The sequence below is a fragment of the Anser cygnoides genome, chromosome 3 (genome assembly GCF_040182565.1).
Source record: "Anser cygnoides isolate HZ-2024a breed goose chromosome 3, Taihu_goose_T2T_genome, whole genome shotgun sequence".
Classification (NCBI taxonomy): domain Eukaryota; kingdom Metazoa; phylum Chordata; class Aves; order Anseriformes; family Anatidae; genus Anser; species Anser cygnoides.
The window spans coordinates 18,672,497-18,699,978 of NC_089875.1; the positions used below are offsets into that span (position 1 = coordinate 18,672,497).

Here is a 27,482-nt window from a genome sequence, read left to right on the forward strand (position 1 = left end):
TTGCTAAATTATGAAAGCTTGGAACAATTACAAAAGCTAGGAGGATTGCTAAGCATCCTACCAGAATGTGTTAAGCAGCTCTATGCATTATACATTTCAATTTATAATAAGACAGTCTAGCTGTTAGCATGGACACTGAATTATATCAAGTCTTCACTACTGACTTGCAAACCTCAGCTTCAGCTTCTTGGAAAATAACTGATTAGGACAGTTGAAGTACAGCAGACTTCAAAAAGTGACAAATTTTCTATGCCAGACATAGTAGGGGGATCTCAGCGGCTGCTTGTGATGAAAAGGGAAATCGTGTTTAAAATGGCTGATCAGTCATGCAAGGTTTGAATGGTTTCCAAAGGAGGTCATATATAGACCGTTACTAGGTGAGGAAGCAAGTGTTGTAACACAAGGCTTTGCAAGAAGAAAGAAATGGAGAAATAAAAAAGCAAATTTCCTTATCTTCAGGAAATGCTAACATTAGTAGTTTACCGATGTTACATGTCTCAGGGGTCAGTAACGGTACCAGCTCTGTTTAACAACTTTGTCACTGATGTGGACAGTGGGATTTAGTGCGACCTCAGCAAGTTTGCTTATGTCACCAAGCTGTGTGATGTGGCCAACATGCTGGAGGGAAGGGATGTCATCCATAGGAACCTTGACAGACTTGAGAGGTGGGCCTGTGCAAACCTCGTGAAGTTCAGCCTGGACAAGTGCAATGTCCTGCATCTGAGCCAGAGCAATCCCAAGCACAAATACAGGTGGGGAATAGATTGAGAGCAGCCCTGAGGAGGAGGACTTGGGGCTGTTGGTTGACGAGAAGCTCAACATGAGCCAGCAATGTGTGCTTGCAGCCTAGAAAGCCAACCGTATCCTGGGCTGCATCAGAAGAAGCATGGCCAGCAGGGCGAGGGAGGTGATTTCCATCTCAACTATGCTCTTGTGAGACCGCACCTGGAGTGCTGTGTTCTGCTTTGGGACCCCCAATATAGGACACAGACTTGTTGGAGTGAGTCCAGAGGAGGGCCACAAGTATGATTAGAGGAAGAAGAGGTCTTCTGCTGCTGTGAAGAAAGGCTGAGGGCGTTGGTGGTTGTTCAGGCGGGAGAAGGGAAGGCTCTGGGGGAGACGTTATCGCAGCCTTCCAGTACCTAAAGGGGGCCTACAGAAAAGCTGGGAAGGGACTCTTTTTCAGGGTGTGTTGATAGGACAAGGGGTAATGGCTTTAAACTAAAAGAGGGTAGATTTAGATTAGATAATAGGAAGAAATTCTTTACTCAGAGAGTGGTAAGGCACGGGGACAGGTTTCCCAGAGAAGCTGTGGATGCCCCATCCCTGGAGGTGCTCAAGGCCAGGCTGAATGGGGCTTTGGGCAACCTGGTCTGGTGGGAGGTGTCCCTGCCCATGGCAGGGGGTTGGAACTGGGTGGGCTTTAAGTTCCCTTCCAACCCAAACCATTCTATGATAGTAGATGAAAAGTTTAATGTAACAGGTGTTCTGTTATACAACTTTTCTGTACCTTTGCATTTTAAAATAGCTTTCTGAAGATTTCAGTATGGCATTGCGTACTGCAATAAGTGGAGGAAATTATGATGTAGCTGGTTCTTACATGACCTCTTTAATATCCCAATGCACCTTACAAATTACTGTGTTTATGGAGTTGTTTTACTGCTGCTGCTTCTGAGGTAGTACATTTTGGGAGCCTTTACTGTTCTTGTTGTATGTTGCTAGACATGAAAAAAAGGAGGAATACTACCTGAAACTGAACTTGTGGGTCTGAAGAGTTATTAATTGGCTTACTTTTCTAACATAATGCCAACTTTGTTTTTCAGAGCCATGGTGTCATGGAAAGGAATATACTTCGTAGTTGCACTGTTCTTGGGAAGTTTTTTTGGAAGTATTTTCATGCTCGGTCCTTTTCTACCTTTGATGTTTATCTCCCCGGCCTGGTACCGCTGGATCACTGACTGTGTTGTGGCCACCTGGCTCACACTTCCAGTGGTAAGTTGCAGTTTGAGCCAAGTTCTGGACAACTGTTCTAAGTCCTACTATTTATTCTGTTTACTAACATATTTGATTAAAACAAAAATTCAACTTTATTATATTTTTGTTAATCAGGCCTCAACTTTCTTACTATCTGTGAAGGCTTAGGCTTTAGCTCAGCCTATGTTGCAGATTGTCTGTGTGCCTGCTTACAGTCCCCCTCTCCTACAGTTTAATGTATGTATAAATTAACACCAGATGATGGTTGTACTCCTGAAAAAGCATTTTAATATCACCTCTATCCAGTGTCAGATGTTAATCAGAGAAGGGTAGGTGAAGCACTAGGAAGCACAAGGGTTCTTTTAAATTGCAAAGATTCCTAAATGAGTCTTCATATAAACTCCTGCTTTCAACTGTGCTCCAACTGTCTAATTAAGAAAATAATTTACTGTCTGGTACATTGTTCCTAACCTTCACTGTTCTCATACTTAATCCTTTTAGAATTTAGTACTTGTAGTTGTATTAGACAATTTCAGGTCAAAAAGAACTTCTCATAGAAATGAAGTCTTCCTCACTTACATTGCATCAACTTTGTAGCCAGGAGTCTGGAAATCAGTAACAAAGCTTTTCTCTGAATTGTTCCTGAGGAAAGTATGAATGGGATGCATCTCTTTATTTGTTCTCTGAAAGCCTCATCTGTTCCTCTATGCCTTTTAAGATATTTTTTTTCCCCTTAAGTGAAGTGCTGTATTAGTGCTCAGAAATAGATATCCTGTTCCATAAGTCATACCTATGAGTAATATCTGTTGTCTATCTCCATTTCTTGGGAATGTGTACCTCTTGTTTGCATCCTCCCAAGTTTTGAGGCTTATTTCATGCTTTGGGATGGCATTTCTTAGATCACTGTCTTCAGTGGCTGATGAGTTTTTAAACTGTGGGGTAGAGGCCCAGGCTTCAAGGCAGCACTGTACACTTGTACAGATTTAGATGTACATCACTGTGCCATATTCAAGCTTATTTATTTTTTTGCTCTCTCAGCTGTTCTTTCTGTAGATGGATTCTAGCCATTTTTACAGTTGGAAGTCAAGCACAAACACATTGACCATTTGGATCCAAGAAGAAAGCAAGGCAGCTTCAGTTACTTTCTCAGACCTGACAGTATTGAGCCATAGATTATTTGTGCAGCTGTTCTCTACTTAGACTTCATCTGCCAAGTTATGATCCATACTGGTTCCCTTACTTTTATTCCTACATTCTGGGAAAAAACATGGAAAAGTAGTTTAATAGTGGACATGGATCGTAAAAGAATGCTTTTTAATATGTGCTATTTTATTATTGTTTCCTCTTTCATTAAACAGCTGACTGTAGTTGTGGAAAAGCTGTCTTTTTTATTAGAAAACAGAAATCTGTTTACCGGTGATAATGTGTACGAATAAATGAAATGATGTCATTGAAATTAATTTTTATTGCTAATGTGCTGATGCTTTTCTTCTGGGAGTGAAGTCATAATATTAAGATATCATTTCTAGGCCTTGCTGGAGATGGTGTTTGGTGCCAAGGTGGTTGTCACTGGTGATGGGTTTGTTCCTGGAGAAAGGAGTGTCATTATCATGAACCATCGCACCCGAATGGACTGGATGTTCCTGTGGAACTGCCTGCTGCGATACAGCTACCTCAGACTCGAAAAAATCTGTCTCAAATCCAGTCTGAAAAGCATTCCGGGATTTGGTAGGTCACTAAACTCTTCACCTGGGAAGTAAAATGTGTTTAAAAATTCCTTCACCCAGCACTGTTCATACTCAGTTAAGTTTAAATTCTATCTTAGTATTTAAAAAAAATCTTGTTTAAAATATATGTGGTGTATTGAGCGATTAAATCATATATCTCCCAGAGGACACCTGAACTGCATGCTTAAGCCTTTCTTTTTAAAAAATGGCTACTTACTGAAAGCATTTTTAAAATTGTGACAGATATTTTATGATTCTTTTCAAATTATTTTTCAACACTTTGGTTTTGGTGCCATTTCACCCCATATTGCACATGCTTTTATCATTTTTTCTTCATTATCCAATCTATACTATTGAGAAGATTAAAAAAAAAAAAAAGGAAAAACACTGTGGGCAACAGCAAAGTTGAGGTTTCATTTTAATAGCTGTAGTTCTAAATCAAACTTGGTTGCCCAAAATAAGCTGTACAGGATATGAAATAATCCATGATGTAAGTTGGGAACAGATATGAGTTGCACATATTTGGAGAAACTATTTTAAATAGACTAAAAACTGTTGCATGAATAGACTTACCTGAAATAAAAGCATCTCTTTGCATTTTATTTCTCTCTGATTTATTTGCCCTTTTATAAAAACTAGCTTGGGCAGGATATGCATCATATTTATGATGTCAAAAGAGTAAACTTATTTATGGTTCCCTTTTGTCAGGCCATTTATCTGAATAGATCATTTTGGCAGGATCCCATAAGGAGGACCTCTGACACTGTTGTGCTTTTATTACACTCACTCACTAGGTGTGTAGTCCTCTAAGTAAGAGCTGCAACTAGGGAACACCCTTCACTTTTTTCCTAACATTCAAGCTTAATGTTCAATTTTACGTTAGAGAAAGATATCTCTTTTAACATTACATATATATTTAGATAAATGTTTTCATAATATAGCAGAGATGTTTTGAAATACTGGAATCTGCTTCCTTTGCAACTTTTTAAAGAAATGTTGGGAGATGGAATTCAGAATTGTAGTCTGGAAGATTAATCTCTTCAAAAGTATCCCCTATTTTTTGTGTAACAAAACATTTATATGTGTGCGTGCTTAGTATTAGAATGCCTTTAATAAAATTGGAAGGTCAGCTCCAGAGTCTGGGATGTTACATATGCTTGGCAAAATCTGGTTCCTAAAAATGTGTCAAGAGTTGTTTAGAAACTGATTTTTTTCAATTCATAGTTAGTACATACTGGTGGGATACAGATAACAGTGTTCATAACAGACAACCCTCTTCATCCAATCAGTGAGAGCAGAATTTCTCCCACTCTAATGGCACTGCTGTGTTATGTGACAGACCTTTTGTAGGTGTTTGTCAGATTTTGTTGTTGTTTGTTAAACTGCGTCCTGTGGTTTTTGACATAAATGTTTTGCTCATTTTATAAGCTTTTAAAGGCCAGAATATAACTTGGAAATCAACTGGACAGTTTCAGTGTGCTGCAGCTATGATTTATACTTTAGATATTTGTCATCAAGGTATAATATTTCTGGAAATAACACAGCTATGTAATTTCTTCCAATTCCATCGTTTATATATTTACATGATTTAGTTATACATACTCAAAAATAGAGGATTATGGAAGCATTGATATGTCAGCTAAAAGTAACGCTAATAAATCTTTACCTAATGGTAACCTTACTTTGAGTTTGAGAAATATATTAGATGAAATTGCCATGTTGCTTTCAGCCCATTTTTCAGACCTTTCTAATGATTTTTTTCTCAGGCATTTCATTTAAAATTGTGTGTAATACAAGGTTTATAATACAACCCTTTCTTTCATTTCTATGTCTTTAAAAAGACATAGAGTATTAAGCGTTGCACCTTTGTTATCATAACTACCATCCCAGCTGTGGTGTAAAAATTAGGTCTACGAAAGATTATACTGATTGAAGTGGTATATATGACACGTGAAGGGCAAAGGAATGAAAATAGGTCCAGAGTCCTTGTCACCCCCTTTGTGGGTGAAGAGTGTACAGGTATCATGTTTAATGAGTCTGTATAACAAGTAGGCAATTATTTCTGGTTACTTAAAATTGAAGGAGAAAATGTTTCAAGGAGAATCATTGAGTCACTTACTTGGTTCTTAAGTTATTAATTCTTTGCATTCCACTATATCAAAAAACTTGATTAAACGTGAGCCTTAAAAAAAAAAAAAAAAAAAAGCCCAGAAAAATGGATGGTCCTTTCTTCCTGAGAGTGTAGCTTTGGCTTGATAGATTGTGTGCAGTAAAGTGTTCATAAAGCAGTATTACATTTCATTAGTCTCATTTTCAGAAACTTTCTTTGAAGTATTTTGGTACAACTTGCTCAAGTTGGAGCCGCAGGAGACCACTGCTCTGCTCGTAGCTGCTGCTGCAGTTTGTTGCATGACATCGTCATCAGCTAATGACATATTATTCTACAGTGACAGTTTTCAAGGAGAATTTCTAATGTCATTGGCAATTTCCTGCGTAGCTGACGAGATAGGACTTCTCTACAACAATAGATACATACAATTTAAATCACAGAATGTTAGGGATTGGAAGGGACGTTGAAAGATCATCTAGTCCAATCCCCCTGCTGGAGCAGGAACACCTCGATCAGGTCACACAGGAACACGTCCAGGTGGGTTTTGAATGTCTCCAGAGAAGGAGACTCCACAACCCCCCTGGGCAGCCTGTTCCAGTGCTCTGTCACCCTCACAGCAAAAAAGTTTTGTCTCATACTTAAGCGGAACCTCCTATGTTCCAGCTTGCACCCATTGCCCCTTGTCCTGTCATTGGGTGTCACTGAGAAGAGCCTGGCTCCATCCTCCTGACATTCACCCTTTACATTTTTATAAACATTAATAAGGTCACCCCTCAGTCTCCTCTTCTCCAAGCTAAAGAGACCCAGCTCCCTCAGCCTTTCCTCATAAGGGAGATGCTCCCCTCCCGTAATCATCTTCGTTGCTCTTCACTGGACTCTCTCGAGCAGTTCCTTGTCCTTCTTGAGCTGAGGGGCCCAGAACTGGATGCAATATTCCAGATGTGGTCTCACCAGGGCAGAGTATAGGAGGAGGAGAACCTCACTTGACCTACTAACACACACCCCTTCTGATACACCCCAGGAAAGAAACCTTCCGAGTCCTGTTCTAAAGGAATAAAGGAAATTCTTACCTACACTGTATTTCTCTGGTTCAAAGCAGGCTGTCCTTGCTGTGTAGGTATTGTATTTTTGTGTAGAGTTAGGAGCTAATAAAGCTTTACTGAAGTGTAGAATAGGTATCATTATGTATGTATTACATGAGATTTGAAGCTGCATTTTTATTTTTTTTTATCTCTTAAAAAATAATTTAAAGGTCAGTGTGGCTGGGTACTCTACCTAGTAAGTTTCTGCACTGCTAACCATTTTGTAAATATGAAGTGCTTCTACTTTTTCAAGCAATGTTAGTTATGAGAAATATGTGGAAATTCTATCAGAAATGTGTGAAATTCTTACAAGAAGATAATTTTAGCAAAGAAATGGAACTGCATTGTTTATTTTGTTTATTTTTTTTAAATTTTCACTGTTTCTCTGCTATGTTTTCCTAATCAGAGATTTCTCAAAAATCTGCAAATAAAAAGAGAATATTTTTTTCCCTTGTCAAGTAAATGCTGCCTGTGCCAGGAAAATGCCTATTGCCCAGCAGTGTTTAGATGACCAAAAAACACTGTGCAAACAAGCAAAATGTAATTACTTTTGTTGGACAATATGTTGTCCTAAACTAAACAGTAATTAACTGGGCAGCATCTTTCTCTGCAGGCTGCATATGAGCAGGTACTTCCTTCTGCTTATTTGTAAATCTTCCTTGTTAGGAAAAGCTTTCATTTTTTCCCGTTGCTTTATTGAATTCTTCTTGTTCCTCTGTGCCTTCCCACTTGGATCCCCTGTCATGTCTCAAGTCTTATTATGTGTTGTTTTTCCAGCAGCACAGTGCAGACAGGCTGTGGTGAGGAAATCAAAGCAGGAGCCTGTTTTCACTCTATTCAAAGGCTTAAGGCATGTGTCTGCAAGCTTGTGCTGGGTTTCCTCTCTCCTTTGAATGTGGTGGAACAGTGAGCCATGCAAACAGTAGGTGTCTCCGCTGCTGATGTATGGACCAGGATTTTGACTGAAGGCAGGAATTCACATTCACGTCATGCTCTGCTGAAGGCTTTGAAGCTGAATGAATGTGAAAGATTATTGCACTTTCATAGATGGTAAAATAGTTTGGCTCAGGGTGCTGTGCTGGAGGAGCTGGGGAGGAAAACCTCTATCCTTTACTATTGGTCATCTTACTCTTAGATAATCTGTTCTTATTGGAGCAATGAGGGATGTTTTATCTAATTAGGTACACACTTACAGATAGGGAGGGAAAAAAAAAAGCTTGCAGAACAATGGATATTATGTTATAAAATCAAACCTGTTTTTTTGTTTGTTTTTTGTTTTTTAAAGACTGGATGCTTCCCAACTCCTTTCTCTGTCTTTCTTCATCCTCACCAACCCTCCTTTCATTGCATTACTGCCTGCATTAAATTCTTCTTAGCTTGTATATACCACCACTAAGGGTAAGAATGGGATACTGCTGCATATATCTTCTGCTTGAAGGGCGTTTGGGCAAGTAAAATAAGAGTCACGCAAGCAGCTGATTTCTTAGTAGCCGGAGGTGGTTTGTAAATTTGATGTTCATGGCGCTATCAAAGAAGGATCACTAGAAGGAGTTTATTATGTGAGCTTCCGTATAATTCAAAGCCTTGGGCTGCCTGCAGAGAGGCAGGGAGAGGGTGGAATCTGGCAGGGAGGATTCTTCCATGCTCCTTCACTATTGTGGACTAAAATCACGCTTTCTCAGGAGCTGCTGACCTGGGAAAATATCAGCAGGCTTTCCGAATGATCATTTCTTTTGCTGCTTGCTTCCCTTCCTTCCACTTACAGCTCTCTGCAATGAGAATTTGAGGACTGAAGAACTTAGGCCTGATGTGTGATACCAAACAATAAAATGGTTTAGCGCGGTACAGTTTTTATATACATTAATTTATGGGTAATGATTAGGGTACATAAAACATACAAAAAGTCTAGGTTGTGAGGTAAGAATGAGCGGAAAATACCAGAACGACCACAGAACTTTCCTAACGTGTTTTTCCACTCTGTCCCATGGAGCCTGCTGTGTCCTCAGTTGTAAATGCTACAAGGCATTTCTGTTCCTGCTTAGAGGGTTTTTTTTTCCCCCGTGCTGTGTCCATTTTTATGAATTTAATTTTAGATTTGGTACCCTCTAGAGTAACTGCATGTTTTGGCATCATTTGGTATTTGGCAAAAATTGCTATGAGAAAGTGTCCTCTTTTACATAACATACTTATAAGTAGGAAAATGAAGCTCTGTTTTGTTCAACTTAAAATACTGGGGTTTGCTCCATTGTAGTAAAAGATATCATAGCAAGTAGAAGGCAGTTAAATGCCAGAACAGAGCATATTTAAATTACGTAAGTTATATTTCAGTTACTTTAAAATTGACCTTTTTTCCTGCAAATGATTTGTTTAAATACGTGTAACCTCATCTGATAAAGCTGTACAGGTACTTCTTGACACCGGGCACATGGTATATGCATAGATGCACATAAGATTTTGTGGTCAAAATTTTGTGTTGTGTACAAAGGGTTTTTAACAAACACAGTGTATGAATTTGCTGAAACTACATTCCGAGCATATTCTTTCTTAATTCTCATGCCCATTTCCAGTATTCAGTTATCTGGATGTCATTCCTTATCTCAGGGTCCAAGACTCATTAGGTGCAGATTGCAGAAGGCATTGTAGTTATGTGGGCTTCGTCTGCTTAGCTGATTTAAAAATAAGAAGTATCGATCCCACAATACAGGTTACAAATCTTTATTAGCACAATTAATGATCCTGTCCAATATAGAAGAGATTATACATCCTGGTTAATATATTATCCAGGCCGAATACTTATGAAGTTGATTTAAAAATTGGTGACTTTAATAAATGTTTTTCTAGCATATGCTCCTTGTAAGAACAGAATACAAATGAATCCATGTAAAGAGGAGCTGAAATACACTACAAAAATGTTATGTAATCACCATCAAAGGAAAAACAGACTGAGAACTGTGGTAAACAAAGAAGTGAGTAGGAAGCTGTGATGTTTTTGCTTCATTGTAGAATATCTTTCTGCAGGTTTTTTGATGGAATACAAGCTAGCTAAGTACAGTGAGTGGCTGGAAAGTTGTCCTGCAGAAAAAGACCTGGGGCAGTGGTTGACAGCTGGCTGAACATGAGCCAGCAGTGTGCCCAGGTGGCCAAGAAGGCCAACAGCATCCTGGCTTGTATCAGAAATGGTGTGGCCAGCAGGACCAGGGAAGTGACTGTCCCTTAGCACTTAGCGCTGGCGAGACCGGCTTCTGTGTACTGTGTTAAGTCTTGGACCCCTCACTGCAAGAAGGACAATAAGTTGTTGGAATGCATTCAGAGAAGAGCACAGAAGCTGGTGAAGGGACTTGAAAACAAGTCCTATGAGGAGCAGCTGAGGGAACTGGGGGTTATTTAGTCTGGGGAAGAGGAGAGGAGGGTGAGGGGGACCTTGTTGCTCTCTACAGCTACCTGACAGGAGTTGCAGCAAGGAGGGTGCTGGTCTCAGGTGACTAATGATAGCAAGGGAGGAAATAGCCTCAAGCTGTGCTAGGGGAGGTTTAGATTTGATCTTAGGAAGAATTATTTCATGTAAAGGGTGGTCAAGCATTGAAATGGAGCGCTCAGGGAAGTGATAGAGTCTCCAACCATGTGGAAGTGGCAGTAACGGACATGGTTTAGTGATGGGACTTGGTCGGTGAGTTTGGTGGCTGGACTTGATGATCTCTTAAGGGTCTTTTCCCAACCTAAATGATTCTGTGATTCTATGAATGTTCCACTTACTTCTGAGCCTTGTTGAAGAAGAGAGCGTCATGGGATTGTGATGGAGCTGGAGCCCTGATTTTTTTTGTCCTGCTGTCTGAACTAGTGCACAGAACTTTTAATCTAATGTGATGCATTATATAGAAAATTGTGCCAAAAAGACAAGTGTTCATTGAAGATAATGGTGTGTGACCCCTGAGCTGCAGTCTTAAATATTACTGTAGCTACATTATACTGTTATTTTGATATAAAGCTGTAAATCTTATCAGTTGTCTTGTATGTTAATACAGTGAATATGTCACATTTTTATATAATCAAGTGTGATAAACAACTTTGTATTTTCTTTTACTAGTAATGAAAATTATAAGAAGGTATATGTAATAAAGCCAATAAAAGAATAAATAGTATTTGCACAACACTCATGATTAACATGTACTTCTAAGGGCTATACTATCTCTATATAACGCTGCTTTACTTTATCCTGTAGTGCATCGCTTCAATGTTTGTCCAAAGGGGCATTGGGGCATTTCTTCTACTGAGAAATCAGTGTTGGATGTTACATTGAGGGTCATGGTTTTAAACATTTCGTGACATCGCTGACCCTACTCTTGCTCTCTAGAAAGCTTTTCTAATTCCGGTAACTTAAGTTTTTCAAAACTGTAGCCATTCAAAATTTAATTAGATTTATTTATTTAGATTCTGCATTTTTTTGTTTCCTATTCAAAACTCCTATTACGCAGTAACTAAATGGCTTTATTCAGAGGTGAGGACAGGTGAGTGGAAAATAAAATATATCTAATGCAATTTGTAAAATATTTTGTAATAACAGATACTGTGGAAGTATCGGAATAAAATGTTACTAAAAATTTATTTTTAAACTTCAGGCTGGGCGATGCAGGTTGCTGCCTTTATTTTCATTCAGAGAAAATGGGAAGATGACAAGAGTCACTTTGAAAAAATGCTGGACTATTTCTGTGACATTAATGAACCACTACAGCTCCTTATCTTTCCAGAAGGAACTGATCTCACAGGTATGCTACATTTGTTGTCTTCTTGTGGAGTGGTCAGTCATGAAGATTCCCTTTTCTTTCTGGTAATAGTTCAAAAAAGTCACTATTTTAATATTGCAGGAGCAATAGTGGGTTCTTACAGACAGTAGAAATTATTGTTATTAATGATCATGTGCTGATATATCTGATAGGCACAATCATAGTCCCATTGAGAGGTCTAGCCAGTCTTCCTAAAATAACTGTTATATTTCAAAAGCATCTCGTGATTGAAATAGCTTTGTATTGGTTCTATCTGTACATTGTATTGACAAAATTAGGTTTTAAGACCTGGAATAAATCACTTTTCTGTTCCTATTTTCCATATGATTTGGTTGAATAGTGCAAATTGTTTTAGACCAATGGAAGGGTGATTGAAGATAACAATTGATGATTCTATCAGATGTCTTGCTCAGTGTTTTAAGAGGAGAAAATGGAGATACTTGTTCACTAGGCCATGTAAACTGTCTGTGTTTGACTCTAAACAAAAATAGAAAATAGACCTAAAACAAATGTTAACATTATCACAATAGTAAATTTAATGAGTTTAATCCTACAATATTTGCTTAATTCTTAGTAAAACATCTGCATTAATGTAGGTCTGTCGTGCAGCATCAGTAGCAAGCTGCTCACCAGTGTTGAAGAAGACTCAAATGTCAATAAAAGAAAGCATTTTATGAATGCTCTGTGGTTCTTCATGTGTGCAACAATATTTGATAAGCATCATCTTTAAAAAGAAAATCAATTACGATTAAAATGACTGGTGATGAGTGCTAGTACTACTGCTGACTGGTGGTGATGGTTTCCCCCAGTTCATTGACTAGCTGTGTAAGTAAAAGTGTATGTGCAGTCCAGGGAAGATGCACTGCAGGACAGAGTGATGGGCTGGGATGGTAGGGTGCTGGTTTTTTTGGGCAGCTCTGCTGGCTTCTGATGTTGTAAACTGTCCGGTGTTTACAATGCTAGGTTCCTGTCAGTAATAAATGTCACCTTGGTATTCTGTGATATTTCTTGGTGTTTCTTAGAAGACACTTTGTAGTAATTTACAAAATAGTAGCAAAAAAAAAAAAAAAGATTAAAAAAATGTGCATAATAAGATGTATAAGGACAGGCATGCATATACCCCCCTTTTTTCTCAAAGTAAATAGCTATCCCTATGTAATAGTCTTCACAAGAAACATCAGCTCATATATTTTAAAATAGTGTAGAAGACAATACAAAAATCCCTTTGCAAGCTAATCCAATCAATGATTGTGCAATATGTGAACGAAAGAATGTCTTAATGTAATTTGTGTAACGTTTTGAAAAATGATTTTCAGAGAGCTGTTATCTTATTGGCGTGTTAGCATCTGTTGCAACCTCATGTTCTGTCTTTTAAAATGAGAAATAAAGGTTTGTGCTCAATGGATGCTCAGTATCATAGGGAACATTTTTCAGAAATGGAGGGAATGTTTTCTGCTAATGACTTCTGATAACAAAATTCTTCTAGGGCTTAAAATTAAAAACAATATTCCATATGTACTTCACTGAAAAGGAGAATTGCTGTGCAGCTCTATGCTACTATAATTTTTTATCCTCTCCGAGACCACATGACAATGATAGATCTACTCCTCTTGATGATAAATTGTATAATGTTTTCAGGTATTTGAGAACGAAAGATTTCAAGGAAAGGTAAAGTATGACATGGCCCACTGCCTGACCTCAAGTTGGTGAGGTACTTTGCATTCAAAGATGCTACATAAATTTAAAAAGTAGTAATATCACGAACCCTGAACAATGTATTTGGAGACTGTGTTTATAGGCTTTGAAGTAATAACATGATACTTATTTCTGATAGGTTGGTCATCTTTTCATTCTGGAATACTTCAAACTTAAAGCTAAATTCATCAAAGGTATTTCGTTGTAGCTGCTTAAAAAGAAGCCTAGCTTTCTGAAGCCATGACGAAAACAAACTGCTATAAGTATAGTGCTTCTGGGAAGTTAAAATATAACCATTTTGCTCACTGTTTTATTTTTTTAGGTGTTCCTTAGAAGACTCTCTGTAGTAACAATTTACAAAGCAGTAACATTAAAAAGTGGCTGTATTGCTCTTGGCCTGGTAAAGCCTCATTGCGTATGTCTGCACCCCTAGGTGGTCACTTCTTCACTCCAATTTTTCATTTTTTCGTGTTTCCTTCCATGTGACATTGCCACAAATCTCTCCTCAGCACAAGGCGTAATGTGCTGTGGCTCATCCTTAGCAACACGTTACCTGACAGACAACTGCATGCTGTGCGAAAGCCTAACAGGCTAAATACCTGTGGAGCTTATGCCAGCTTTTCACATCATTAAGATCTCTGTTATTGGGGGTTCCCCTTTGTTCTGCCATTAATTTTTCTAAAAACTTCAGTGGAGCTTAATTATCTATGAGTCTCTTGTCTCTGTCAAACTATTTTGGCAGGTGTCAGTAACTTCAAAAGTTAAGGGGAACGGGTGGACAAAGCAGGATTGCACAGACCTCTTTGCTTTAAGGAACAGCTGAAAAAAAAAAGTCCAAACTTTGGCAGTTGTGATGTGAAACACAATATTTTGTCTAGAAGGTAACAGACCTGCAGCTGGATTTTCTCTTTTCTATTAAAGTTCAAGTACCTTACTAATGCACAAAATATCATTGAAAAGCACTGGTAGAGTTTTATTTAACATGTAATAGTTCGAAAATACCACAGATAAAAGCAATTGCTTAACTTTTTCTTAAAATAGTAACTGTGAGCCAATATAGCTATTAAGCTCTCTATATAAACCTCTGATAATAGATAAATGGGGATTTTTTTTTTCTTCGAGAGATTTCTGGACTACACATTTATTTTTTGACTGCCTGGTACCATCATTTGAGAGTACTTGAAATCATAAGAGTATTTGCGTGCTTTTATCACAAGTCAGATTAAAGGAGAACATAGTACATAATATTCAAATTTCAGGTCACTACTAGTAGCAAAAAAAAATAAAATAAAACAGTTGAGAGTTGATTAGAAGTAGTTATATTAAAGTTGTCCAAGTTGGCATTCCAGTAGAATGATGAGGGAAATTCATCACTCTTTTGGGTGACATCCAGCAAAATACATCAGTCTGGATAAAGATGAATATGTAAAAGCATGTGAGCTTGTTCTTTCAAGGTGAATTAGTACTGCTTACATGTTTCATGGGAAACGCAGACTTCTCTTTTTGTTGCGTATAGGTCTTGGAGCTGTAGATCCCAATATTCTTTAGACTAACACAAATCAAGCTTGTTACTGTATTTTGGCATCCTTCAAAGTCAAATTCCAGACATTTTTGTTTCAATTCAAAACTAGATCATAAATTAAAAATATAAACTGATATAATTTGGTTTAAAAATATTATGAATTTGTTCACATTTTCTCCTCTGGTTTTCAGGGGTTAAAAAGCAATTTTAACTTCCTAAAGATTTATAACGTGAAGATGAAAGAAATGTATTAGGCGGCATTTCTTACTCTGGTAAACTTCAAATGAAATTCAGAGGTATGGTGCTTTTATGAAATTGCTGACATAGGAACTTTTCCAATAACTTCAAACAGTAATGCAATTAATAGGATTTAGTGACATAATTTTTTAGATAAATAGGGAAAAAATGTAATCAAGTGTTATTTCAAAGGCAGCACAGAAGCAAAAAAAAAAAAAGAAGAAAGTATGAGGTTGTGGCTATAACCCTTACATTCTTTTTCTTTTGTGTAAGTTGACAAGTGCACTGCAGGCTGAAAAAGACAGTTTAAACTGAAAAATATGACTGCAGTAAACACACAAGAAACAGATGACTTCAGTGGGCTTCAAATGACAATGCTTTTCTTGCAGTGTATCAACACAATTTAAGTGCTTGAATGCATCCTTGTTTTATCACATATTTTTGTAGGAGTACCTGTATAAAAATCTGAGCTAAGTATTCATTTAAGAGTCACAGAAATTACTGCACAGTATGCAGATTTTAAAAGTTACCACGTGACATAATTATTAACCTAAATAATAGGACCAGGCAACAACGTAGTGAAGGTTTTATATTCGTGTGTATGTAGCTGTTCTAATAAGGGTCATATCTGACACCTACAGGATTTTCATGTGACTCTTAAAGAGAATGAATTCCTCATGGCATTGAATGTTTGGCCTGTTTTGTCAATAAAGCTAAAGGAATGTGGCACGATCGTAGCTGTTAGATGGAGGTAGCAGACACCCCTAGTTACACTGGACATATTAGCATTTGAAATCTTGCTGGACATTCCTTGCCTTTAGAATTTGTATTACTTTTGAAACCTATAAATGAAGTTTGTCCATAAAAAATAGATCATTCTTCTTAGTCCTTCTTTTTATAGGAGAAAATGGAACCAAGGAGTTAAAATAAAATGCAAAATGGGCCTAATAGCAATGATGAGTAAAAACTTAGGAGGTAGATTTACTTTGGCTTAATTACAGAGGAAAAAATGAAATATTTGTTTCTAGAAAGCAATGCTTACTCGTTTTTTTTCTGAGTGAAGGAGCAAGAGAGAACATTACCCTTAGCCAACTGATGTGAGTGACCTTTTGGGATTAGAGACACCTAAATCAAGCTCAGTTCCAGTCCCTGCTTCAAGAGCTGCTTTATGCAATTTGCATTAGAATTGGTTGGAAGCAAAACACAGAACATACGTTTCCTCTTTTTAAGGAAGTGTTTTCATCATCAGACTTGCAAAGGCATCCTACGCTTCTTTTCTTTTTTTTTTTTTTACTCTTCTGCCTACAAATATTGCAGTCTTGACTGCAGAATGTTGAAGCATCTACACAAGTTCTATAGCGTTGACAGTATAGCCTGGTCTACTGATTAAGAGATTTTAAAGAGCAGTTTGTTGTGTAAATTCTCTTTATGTATAAAGAGGAGGGGAGGATATAAACGTGTTTCTAATTTCCTGGATCAGTTTTCTAAACTCTAGATTTCATATAATGTGGAACAACCACCTTATTGCCTTTTGTTGAACCCTGTACTAAGCAGGAGACTTGCTCTGAATTCCCCCCATAACGTTTAGGCACTGGTGTCTCACACTCAGATACCAAGCAGCAGTAGGCATCATGGTGCTTGCACCAGGTAAGATAGCAGTCAGTACATTTGTACATAAATATTAGCAGAATAACATACTGGTTTTTTTTGTTTGTTTGTTTGTTTGTTTGTTTTTCCAAGTGCCAGGAGAGGCAGGATGGGGAGGAAGAGTATTACGCTTGCTTTTTGCTATAGTGAAAGTCTATCCTGTCCTTTCAGGATAGCATCAAAAACCCTTCAACCTTCCAAAATTGCTGTAGTTCTCTGGGTCTTCCTTTCTACCCGTTTTAAAAATGGGAGTGATATTTTCCCTTTTCCAGTCACTGGGGACTTCACCTGACTGCCAGGACTTTTCAAATATGATGGAGAGAGGTTTGGCAGCTACATCAGTCAATTCCCTCAGGACCCTGGGATGGATGTCATCAGGCCCCATAGACTTGTAGCTGTCTATAAGTAGCTGAATAGTGTTGGCTAGAACACCATTGTCTGGCTGTTTATGTTTTTAGAAAGGAATTATAATAAAAGGAAATTTGGAAGATGTTTACGGATGTTTACAGTGAGTTTTTTCCAGTACAAGGAGGTGAATAAGGATATTTGAAGATGATTGTTTGAAGACAATGGGCAATGGAGGTCCCAAAGCTTTTTTACAGAGCAAATTAGTTCTTGTTTAGAAAAATAAGCTGCCTGTTTATTTTTTTTTCCTGTGGTGCAAATAGGATTGTTCTGCAAACACCAAGAAGTTTGTTTTTATCCTGCCCTTTGAAATACAGTTCTACTGAGCGGACATATAGACTTACATCTCAAAGCTTTGACTGACATGATTTGCAGATTGGAAATGTTCCAATTTGAAGAAGTTGGATGTCCTTTGAAAGAAAAAACACATTAGCTTAAAAACTTTGCTATAAATTAATTTCAAGCATGTACTTGAATCACCACAGATTCTGGAAAGGAGCTTTTGACTTGTCTGCTTTTTAAAGGAAAACTCCTCGTCATCAGTGTAATTTCATAAAGAGTTTAGGTTGCTGAGCTAATAGTACAATACAGTTATGGTTAAGAGGTAGAATCCAGCTTTTCGGTGGAACATTTAATAGTTACCAGATTGCTCTCCCTTTCTCTGCCACTCCAAGCCTTGATTATGATTCCTTGTTCAAGTTTTGCCATAAGAAGCAGGGATCCTAAAGGCATGTTCCCTCACTGATTCACCATAGTCCGTTTCCAAAATTGAATGAAGTAGTAGTCGTCTAGCAGACAAAAACAGATACTCTGATCATATGATGAATGACATAATGCATATGCCCAAGAAAATATTAATTTATGTAGCCATCTATAATTTTAGTATCTCACATTCTGTAATTTTAACAGTGCTTTTAAAAGAGGCAATATTTTCAAGTGTTTGTACATTTTGGCAATTTGGTAAGAATTAAATCTTTGGATGCTCTTTACTGAATTGCTTACCTACTGTTTTCCTTTCCTCCAAATCACATGGTCAGGAGAACTGTGCAGATAATCTTATTATGGATAATCTATGTGGATAAAAAGCATATATATAACGTGTTACCTTGTACAGTTAATAATAGGTTACAGTGGAAAAATTCCTCAGTATACTGCTATGGTATAGCATTTATTCATAGGTAGCTGTTACTTTATGAGAGACCCACATTTGCTAGTAAATCCAAGAGCTCTTGTATTTTAGGGCAAAAAGAAAGATGGATCAATGTAAAAAAAGGCATATCATACTGCTGTTGCTGATTTGTCCACATGTGCTGTTGCTCCTTTACAGGGAAAAATTATGATAAGTGCAAGGAAAAGAGCTTACCTATAAGTATCAATTCTGTTAAGTTATTAAGCAACAGTATTTTTTTCCATTAGTTTATTTTCATCTCTGTTGAGGTTAACTCTGGATACTTTGAGCTGTTTCTCCTGGAGAAAAATTATATATTGCTTAGGCAATGATTTTGTTCCACAGACGTTGCTGGGATTTCATCTTTTACAACATCTGTAGGAGTCTATATAAAAGCTAGTTATTAAAGAAGTTAGTTGAGAAAGTTGAATTTTTTCACGTTACCATGGGAACGTTGTATGTGTCCTTTGTCTTTCGGTCCAAGATGAGGTGCAGAAGTACCCGCAGTGAAGGGGTAAGTGCAGCCATCAGAGGCTTTTTGGCTGCTGACTTTTGCTTTGAAGAGTCTCTGTATGAGAGCACAAATTGCTTCCTCACCCCTTGTCTTCAGAAAAACCACTTTGGTGTCTGTGTCTTCCTGCCCTAGTGGGCTCTGTAAGCAGTTGTAAGAATTGGCTCTTAAAAACTTTTATTTGTTTTGCTCTGGAGAGAATTCTTTCTGCCAGAGTTTTGATATCCATGTGTCAGGGGGTTTAGCCAGGTGGCTTTCCAGATCCTAGCTTGTGTTGTGTGTATAGTAAGAAGGATGTGTTGTGGCACTGGGCACTAGGTCAAAAAATTGAAGTGGGTTATGTGTGTGCAGCACAGGGCGATAAATAACATATATCAAGCTCAAAATGAAGGAGTAAAATACTGTTTTAATGTGTTCGATTAACTGTTTTCCTCCATTTAATGTTTTCTTTCCAAAATAAGTTTTCATTGAACTCAAGGTATTTCTATACATAATGTCAAACCTATATTGCTGTATGTCGTGCCTTTGAGTTCAAAAAAAGTTAGTGAACTCATTAACACATTTCACTTTAAAACGGGTATTGAAGCCTAGGAAGATCGATTAAATTTTAATTTCTAGATTTCAGATTGCATTTCATAAATATGAAAGATTTTCTAAGTATTTTCTGAGATTTAATAACAGGGTAAAAAGGCTTTTCTTGCAATCCACATTGCTCTTCATAATACCAAAATACATATCTAACCAGAAGCACCTTGCAGTCTGCCTCCGTCTGAAAAGCTGTTTCACATCTGTGCTGTGTGAACTGCTGTCATATAAGAATTATATTTAAATCTTGGTCTACATACACACTAATAGAAAATGGTAATTTTTATTCTCTCTTTCAGAAAGTACCAAAGCCCGCAGTAATGACTTTGCTGAAAAGAACGGACTTCGAAAATATGAGTACGTCTTACATCCGCGAACTACAGGATTCACATTTGTGGTGGAATGTCTACGGGAAGGTAATCCTGCTCGGTGGTTGTATACACTTCTTTAAGATAACTGCTCTCACCACAGCTGTAGCAGTTGATATTCACAAGGCTGCTTCATTTGATTTCAGAGATGCTTTATGTATACTGATCACACAAAAAAGGTTTTGTTTGCAACCGTACTTAAAATGATCGTAACGTGGAGAGATTTGAGAGAGTTGATACAGGATACTAATATCATCACAAGATATGTAGCATACAAGAACAATACTTTTGCATTTTTTAAATAGTGTAGTTTGTTTAGCAGTCTACCCCAGGAAAATAGTGAAAAAGAACCTAAGGAATTTCAGCCTTATTGTCTATACCGTTCCTTAATCCCAACAGGGCGGTTGCAGGGTTCAGTCGTATGTCATGCAGACGTGTACTACACTGCCCTCTCTCAAAAGTAGAAGGAAAATCTTTCTGAGGGCAGAGAGAACACATTGGTGTGTTCAATGGACAAGGGGAATGCTGAGCAACATGCAGATGCAGCAAGTCAGCTGCCCAGTGCTGCTAGCTTTTCCAGGCAATGGTGATTTGGAGAAGCTGTATGAAATGTGAGTTATGTTGCTTGGCAGGTCAGTGGGTGAGAGAACGTGTGGTACTTGCTTTTTACCTAGAAATGATCTTCCATCCCTGTATTCGTCTGGTGTTAGAGAGTGAATCCAATTCCCAATATCAAGGGAACAGAGTATAGAGGTGCAATTGCTTGTTAGAACGAAACATCTGGGGGTTGTTCTGGAAATGGGCATTTTGATGAGACTTCTGCCAGTCTCTAGGCCATAACAGTGTAACCATTATAACCATACTGATATGGCAGCGATTCAAATACAGATGAGTGAATATTCATAGTATATATGAATGCATGGTTGAAGAAAATAAACATATACAGTAGATATAAAGTGACTTATTTATAGGCTCGTTCTTCTGGGATAAGTAATTCCAAATCTTTGCCACATATTGGTTATTCTGCCTGCCAAAGGGAGAAGTTTGAGATTATTAAAAAGAATAAGGATCTGCTGGTAGGTTTTTCCTTGCTAGAATCTTTGCCTGGCTTTTAGAAGTGGAGTTGACTTGCATTTTGCCTGATTTCTACTGAACAGATACACCAAAAACTTTGATATTTTCTCCAACTGGACACGCTCTGTAAAGGACTATGTATCTGTTTGACCATAGATACAGACAATATATTTTTGACCATCTGACATTCAGCGGACATCTTAGATTTTCCTGTATCTTGAATGTTTATTATTAATTTGCTGTAATGAAAAATTTGTCATACATGAAATTTCAAAAAGTTGTTTTACTTAAAATTTTCAGCACTAGATTAATCTATTGCATAATAATATTTCTAGCCTGGAATAAATTTTAAGTTAAAGGAATGTTTTCAACCCAAAATATTATCAACTTAAAAAATAGTAGATTCTATATTTACCTCAGAAATGAGCTTTATGGTTATACAGTCATTTTCTAATTTTATAAGAATACTTTTCTTTTGTATGAGAGATGCAGAGATTGTCTCTTGTATGAGAGATCTATGCAAATTAGGCTGTTGGGTTATGAAAAGGAAAATATTTGAAGGTGATTAGCTAATTTTATGCATCACAAAGCTGGAGAAAAAATCAAAAACATTCTTAGACTTTTTTTGTCCAGGCTTTCCAGTGCTTTAAGCTCTACTTCTCTTTAAGGCAGGGAAATATTATGTGAAATATTAATGTCCCTCTAGCATTGAATTCACTAGTTATTTGGTACAATAATAGGCATTATAAGCTACGAGTATGACAACTGTAGAGTATTATGTAGTAATGTATGTTTGAGAATGTAGTTCAACTAGCATTTTAAAATATTAAATTATTATTTATTAATTTGAGACTTCTTTTTTAATTGCTTGCAAGTGTGCCAGATATGGACCATTTATGTGGAAATATTTTATTTACATGGACAACCTAAATGTAGTCACTTTACTTTAAAACACTTTAGAGTATTACAGACCTGCATATATATACACTATTTTATATGTAAAATGTAGATGTCCAGGTGGTCATCTGTACAGATATAGATGGCACATAGCATTGCTACCTGGCATTATCATGCAGCTCTGGTTTGACTCATTATTTATACTACTTGAGTGCCTTTCTTACAATTCTAATTTCTGATACCGGCAGTAATTAAAAAAAAAAAACAACAACAAAAAACACAAAACAAAAAAAAACCACCTCAGGATTGTTAAGGATAGGGTGTTTACACTGTCCCTGTTTCAGGACTGTCATCATGCTGCAATAGTACCAATAATGATAAATATAGAGTTGTTTCCTTTTTACTGCTCATAATAGCAAGCTGAAAGCAGTGTGTGTGACTTTAACATGGATGAGGGAGCGGTGGAGCCTTGAACATCATGTTTACATGTTTGAAAGTATTTTTATGTCCAGATGACAAACTTATTGCCCTGCAGCTCTCCTGTGAATACATTTTGTCTCATGGCTGTTTTCCATTTCTAAGGCTCAAGTGTCTTAACTTTAGGTCTGAGCACATTATTTTGCTCCCAAAATAGGCTGAGGAAGAGAGGGGGGGAAATGTCATTAGAAGTTTAACTGCTTTTTGAATGTTAAAAAAAATAATAATTTGACAAGAACACTGTTTAATATGCATAGATAGAATTACCTGTTATTACCTAAAAATAACTATTAGCGACCCTTCTGAATAGGAAATGAAGAATTGGGGGAAAAAATAACCTTCAGTTAAATGTTGCTTGTATCTTAGCTAGGGAGTTGCTTCCTAGAGGAAGCACTAGCTAAACACTAACAACATAACCCTGGGGGTTATCAGTCCTTTGCTCTCCATAGGTGGCAAAAATTTCTGAGCTGTGAAAATTGATTTTTGTATTAAAAAGAATAAGGACCTGCTGGCAAAGGGAGAAGTTTGATTATTAAAAAGTTCTAATGATAACGAACACACAAATTCCTCTGGCCTTCTTCTCGCTCTTCTATGGTCAGTATTTCAACTACCTGATTAAATTCAATTATTAAATGCTGCTAGGTTTTTCCTTGCTAGAATCCTTGCTTGGCAAGGAAGAGTTGAGAAGAAGTAGTGAGCATAGGAGAGCATTTTTGGAAATACAGAGTCACAACATGTTTTGATGTGAATAAGCAATGGAAAACGAACTCGAGACACCAAAATTAAGACTGGTCATGATTTATTTTTTTTTAAAGTCATCATTATATACCTCTCTTTGATCATTGCCTAAATTCTTATCAAATCCCTTTTTTAAGCTTGAGACTCAGAATAGATGTCACGCATAGAGTTACTTTTGGCAGAACATGGATTAAGGGATATCTTTACAACCTGTGGGATTTTGAAAAATGACAGAAATATTCAAAAATTTAAACAATACTTTTATAAGCATGCCTTTAAGAAGGTTAATTAAAACCACTTCTGGTTTATGTAATGCTCTTGATGATCTGGTTTAAGATCCTTCTCTGAAAGGTCAAGAAAGTTAATCAGAAATTAAGTATAGGTTTTCAGGCCTGGTTGTATTTCATAAACTTTTCCTAACATTTCAAATTATGTTGAAAGTTCACACGTCTCTAGTATTATGTTTCAAAGAGATTGAAAATGATACCATTGAATTTGATTCAATACTGTCTGGATTCATTGAATTGCATATATTATCTTGACATAATATCTGTAATTGTAGTCAAATAGTCTGTTAAGAGAAAAAAGTAGTTTATGAATGTTTTCTTAAACTTGCCTCATGGCTTTTAAGTATTTTCTCAGGACTAAATAAACAGTAAGTGTTAAGACAGAGCTAAGGTTTTAAAGCATCGTTAGAAGATTGTTCATACTTTTGCAGGCAATCATTTCTGTCAACGTTAAATTTTAATTGACCTCTTTTTGATACTTACTATATGTCTATTAACAGTCTTTAACACCTGGATGTCATTCATTCCTTCAAATGTAAATCAAATGTAAATCAAAATAATACTAATTTCAGAGGGCATTATATTTGTGTTTTTTAAAGGAAAATTGACGCAGGTGTGAAATGTGGGTCCGTAATAACTCTCTTGATTGAATAAAATGCTTAGGCAGGTTAGTGTTAGGGTTAAGGGCTGTATGGCTGAGTGCATAAAATACGGTGATTCCTACTCTGATATGCAAAGTTTGTTTCCTCTTCACATAAGCATTGAGTGAGGCATGCAGGTCTTGAGAAGAGAAGTGTCTGCTCAATTACCATCAGAGGTTTTATTTGATCCAATGGAACAACAGTAAATCAGGTCTTCAGCAGTTTTCATGTTCATGCCCACTTTGTATTCTGTTTAACAGAGATGCAGTACATAGAAAGGACCCATATCACATCGCAGTAAGGTCTAGATCTGTTGTTTTAATGAAAGCTATCCTCACTTTTTATAATCGAACAGATTTCTGACTCCCAGAATGATACACTGGGCCACTACCCAAAATCTCTGTGGGTTTTGTGAGGCCAGAGCCTGTACACTGACCAGCACTGCTAAGCAGTGCAGCCTCTCAGACCAGCTCTGACCTATTTCTAGTGGTTGTTCTGTGCATGTGTCAACTGAAACCACCTTGTTTTGAAAATAGGAAGGTATAAGTGGCCACATGAAGTCCTCAATCAACTGATTTCACATGTATGTCTGCCAGATTTGCAAAGATTAAGCAACAACTCTAAAGCATCATTCCTCAATGCAAGGAAATTCTTTCTTCCCAAGCTGTTTTGCTCTGTGTATGTGTGCCTCCCAGAGTCATTTTATGAGTAAGACTGATAGTTAGAAATTGCAGAACTGCTGCGAAAGAGCTTAGAGCAATTCTTTAGCTGAAAATGCAGTATTAAAGCTTTACTGTTTGGCATTGTAACTGTAATTGTACTTTCATAAGAATTGGAACCTGTGCAGTAAATAGCATAGCCTTTGATGTAGAAAATTATCTCTATATAAATTGAAGCTTGTATGCCTTTTATGTTTTGGAAGAAAATTCATAATATATTAGTTCATAAAAACAAACTAACAAAACGAACCAAAGACCTTGCTCAAAAATGTACTGTTGTCACTGGGCAGGTCTGTGAAATTCAGTAATGTAGAAAATCCAGGGGACGCTGTCATGCTTTGCTGCAGGCAGTGACAGTTCTCTCTGTAAGCTGGAGCATGGGAGAGGGCAGAGTGACTTCTTCCAGAATTGTGCTAGCCATCAATGATTACCAAATCTTGCAAACATCTGCATGAGCACACTTTGGCATCATCTCAGAGCAAGCACCAGTTTTCTGTCAGATATTTTCTGGCCTGCAATGCACATTTTTTCTTCCCTTCTCTTTTTTCATGTATTGCTGGAGCAGTATTCACCTCACCACCTCACCTCTGTGTCAAATAGCACATCTTTTAGGTTATTCTAGGAAAGAGTTGTGTTTTTTTCCAAGCCACTCTCATCTCTCAGACCCCATCCTTTTCTCTTTCCATCCTCCATTGTTTTCTGAGAATGGAGTGCAGCATTTCACTGCAGTATTTCCAGCATATTCATGTCAGAACCGCTATTTGTAGTGTTTGCAGTTTGACAAATTCTTGGGTTTGTTACCTACACATCCATACAACTCATAGGAAATATTTCAGGTTGAATGATCCTGAGCCTATCAACATCCATCAACTGAGGTTATCTTCTTACACTCTCTTAGGTGTGCGTAGTGGCTTGTGACAAGCAGATAAACCACGTAGCAGATCGTTTTCCATTTACCTCCTCACAGGTTATTACTAGTAGCTGTGCTAACCATGTTAAAAAAAATATTTGCCAGCAGTTAGCCCACAGTGGCATTAGAGGTTTCCAGTGTTTTCCCTTTACTCAGAATACACAGTGTGTGTGATAACTATCTGGTAATGACTGGCAAATGGGAACTTCTTAATTTCTACAACTGCAAGCCTGGAGTGATGGTAGCCCACCACATGGGTAGAAGTGAAGCTTGATAACAGATGAGTTCAGGAAAAAGATGGTTCAGTAAAAGCTAAATTAACCTCTTAAGAATTAAAGATGACATTCCTGTTTGTTTGTTTGATTGATTGTTTGTTTAAATCTGTCTTCTTTTCAAGATATTTTAATGAAAGGTTATTCTGTTTGGCTAGATGGTGAAGTGAATGTGTGTAACAAGGTATATCTGCTAGTCTAGACTTGGTCAGCATCTCTCTGGGTGCTTATTTCAAAAGGTCAGTCAGCTGATTGGATGGCATTTCTTTCTTTATTTTTTTTTCTTATAGTGTCCCTCACAGCAGTACAGTAAGGTCAGTATAATATCTTGGAATGCTTCTGATGTTCCAGTGGGTCCACACAAAAGAACCAGTCCCTTTTGTGGGCTTGTTCACTACATCCCTGTGACTGGCTTGATGCTAAGAAAGCCTACTGAATGCTTGAATGATGTAAGAATTATCAAGGGGATTTTTATTTTTTATTTATTTTTTTTGTGTGTCAGAATACTGAGCTGTTTGTTTGTTTGTTTGTTGTGGGGGTTTTTTAGAGACTAATGGCTGCAGGACAGACAATAGATGAACCTGACGTAAATTTCAAGTTTATTATTGCTTGCTCTTGTCAGGCCATGATACAAGACTTTGCAGGGGATGTTGGTTGGATTAGTAGTATAATTATTGCTGAAGTCAAAATTAATTACTCTAAATGGCAGAGTAGTATTGTTATCTATCTATTTCACATGGCATTATCAGATGCTGTACACACCATATCCATTTCTCAGCTCTGTTTATTAATAAGGTAGCTACTTGCTTCAAGAAGTCTTGAGTAGAGAGTAAACATACTTTTCTAGGACAAAATACTGCTTTAGTTTTAGTTAGGAGATAATGTTTCCTGATGTGTTTTATTAGAAAAATAGCATCTACACACTGAATAGACTAATCCCAAATCAGCGTTGTATTGCAGAGGAGATTCTCAAACATATTTAATGGACTCCCCACTCTTCCAATTTTTGCAGATGCCGGCTCTTTTCAATTCCATCTGCATTAAAATTGTTGTAGATGTATTTTTTTATTTCTGATATCACTTTTCTATCTGAGTAATTGCTGGCAGGGGAGAAGGTCCATGGAGTATCATTTCAGTTACTGAAAATGTTGGAACCCTTAAGTTGTTGATATAGCCATCAAATCTGTAAGATAGTAATAAACCTTGCAATCTCCTCTAGTTACAAAATTTAATTATCATTAAACTGTTAGCATTTTTTTTTCTTTCATTCCTTAATACTGTTGCAGCTTCAGCTCCTTCTTCCCTTTGCTCTCCTCCCAGTCCCCTGCCATTATTTTCAGGGTATACAAAAATTAGCCCAATGTCTTACTTTTCCAGGCTGACTCAGATCCCTGATCTTGGCAGTCATTTGCACGACTCTGCTCCAGAGATGTTGAGAGCAGTTCCACATTCATGAGTCCTGGATGTTGCTATGGTACTGATACTGCAAAACGAAAAACATACAAGGGCAGAGGAGCTTGGGAAAAATTGTAGTAGAGTATAAATGCTTTCTAAAATAGATTTTTATCAAAACACAAACTTCAGCATAAACTCAACTCTTCACCTTGTATGTAATCTGAAATATTGCTGTTTCAAGACTTCTGTCAACCTTTTCC

General features: G+C 37.2%; 1 protein-coding gene across 2 annotated transcripts in view; it reads left to right on the plus strand.

Annotated features, from left to right (window-relative positions):
- LCLAT1 (lysocardiolipin acyltransferase 1) overlaps positions 1-27,482 on the plus strand; it is a 98,282-nt gene that overhangs the window by 31,323 nt on the left and 39,477 nt on the right. The window contains exons 3-6 of one of the 2 annotated variants that reach the window (XM_048078409.2): positions 1,824-1,992; positions 3,504-3,702; positions 11,510-11,656; positions 19,744-19,860. In XM_048078409.2, coding sequence (XP_047934366.1) covers positions 1,828-1,992; positions 3,504-3,702; positions 11,510-11,656; positions 19,744-19,860 — 628 coding nt within the window. In that variant the 5' untranslated portion in view covers positions 1,824-1,827. The remainder of the gene's footprint in view (positions 1-1,823; positions 1,993-3,503; positions 3,703-11,509; positions 11,657-19,743; positions 19,861-27,482) is intronic. The other variant, XM_048078411.2, reaches the window with a different exon arrangement.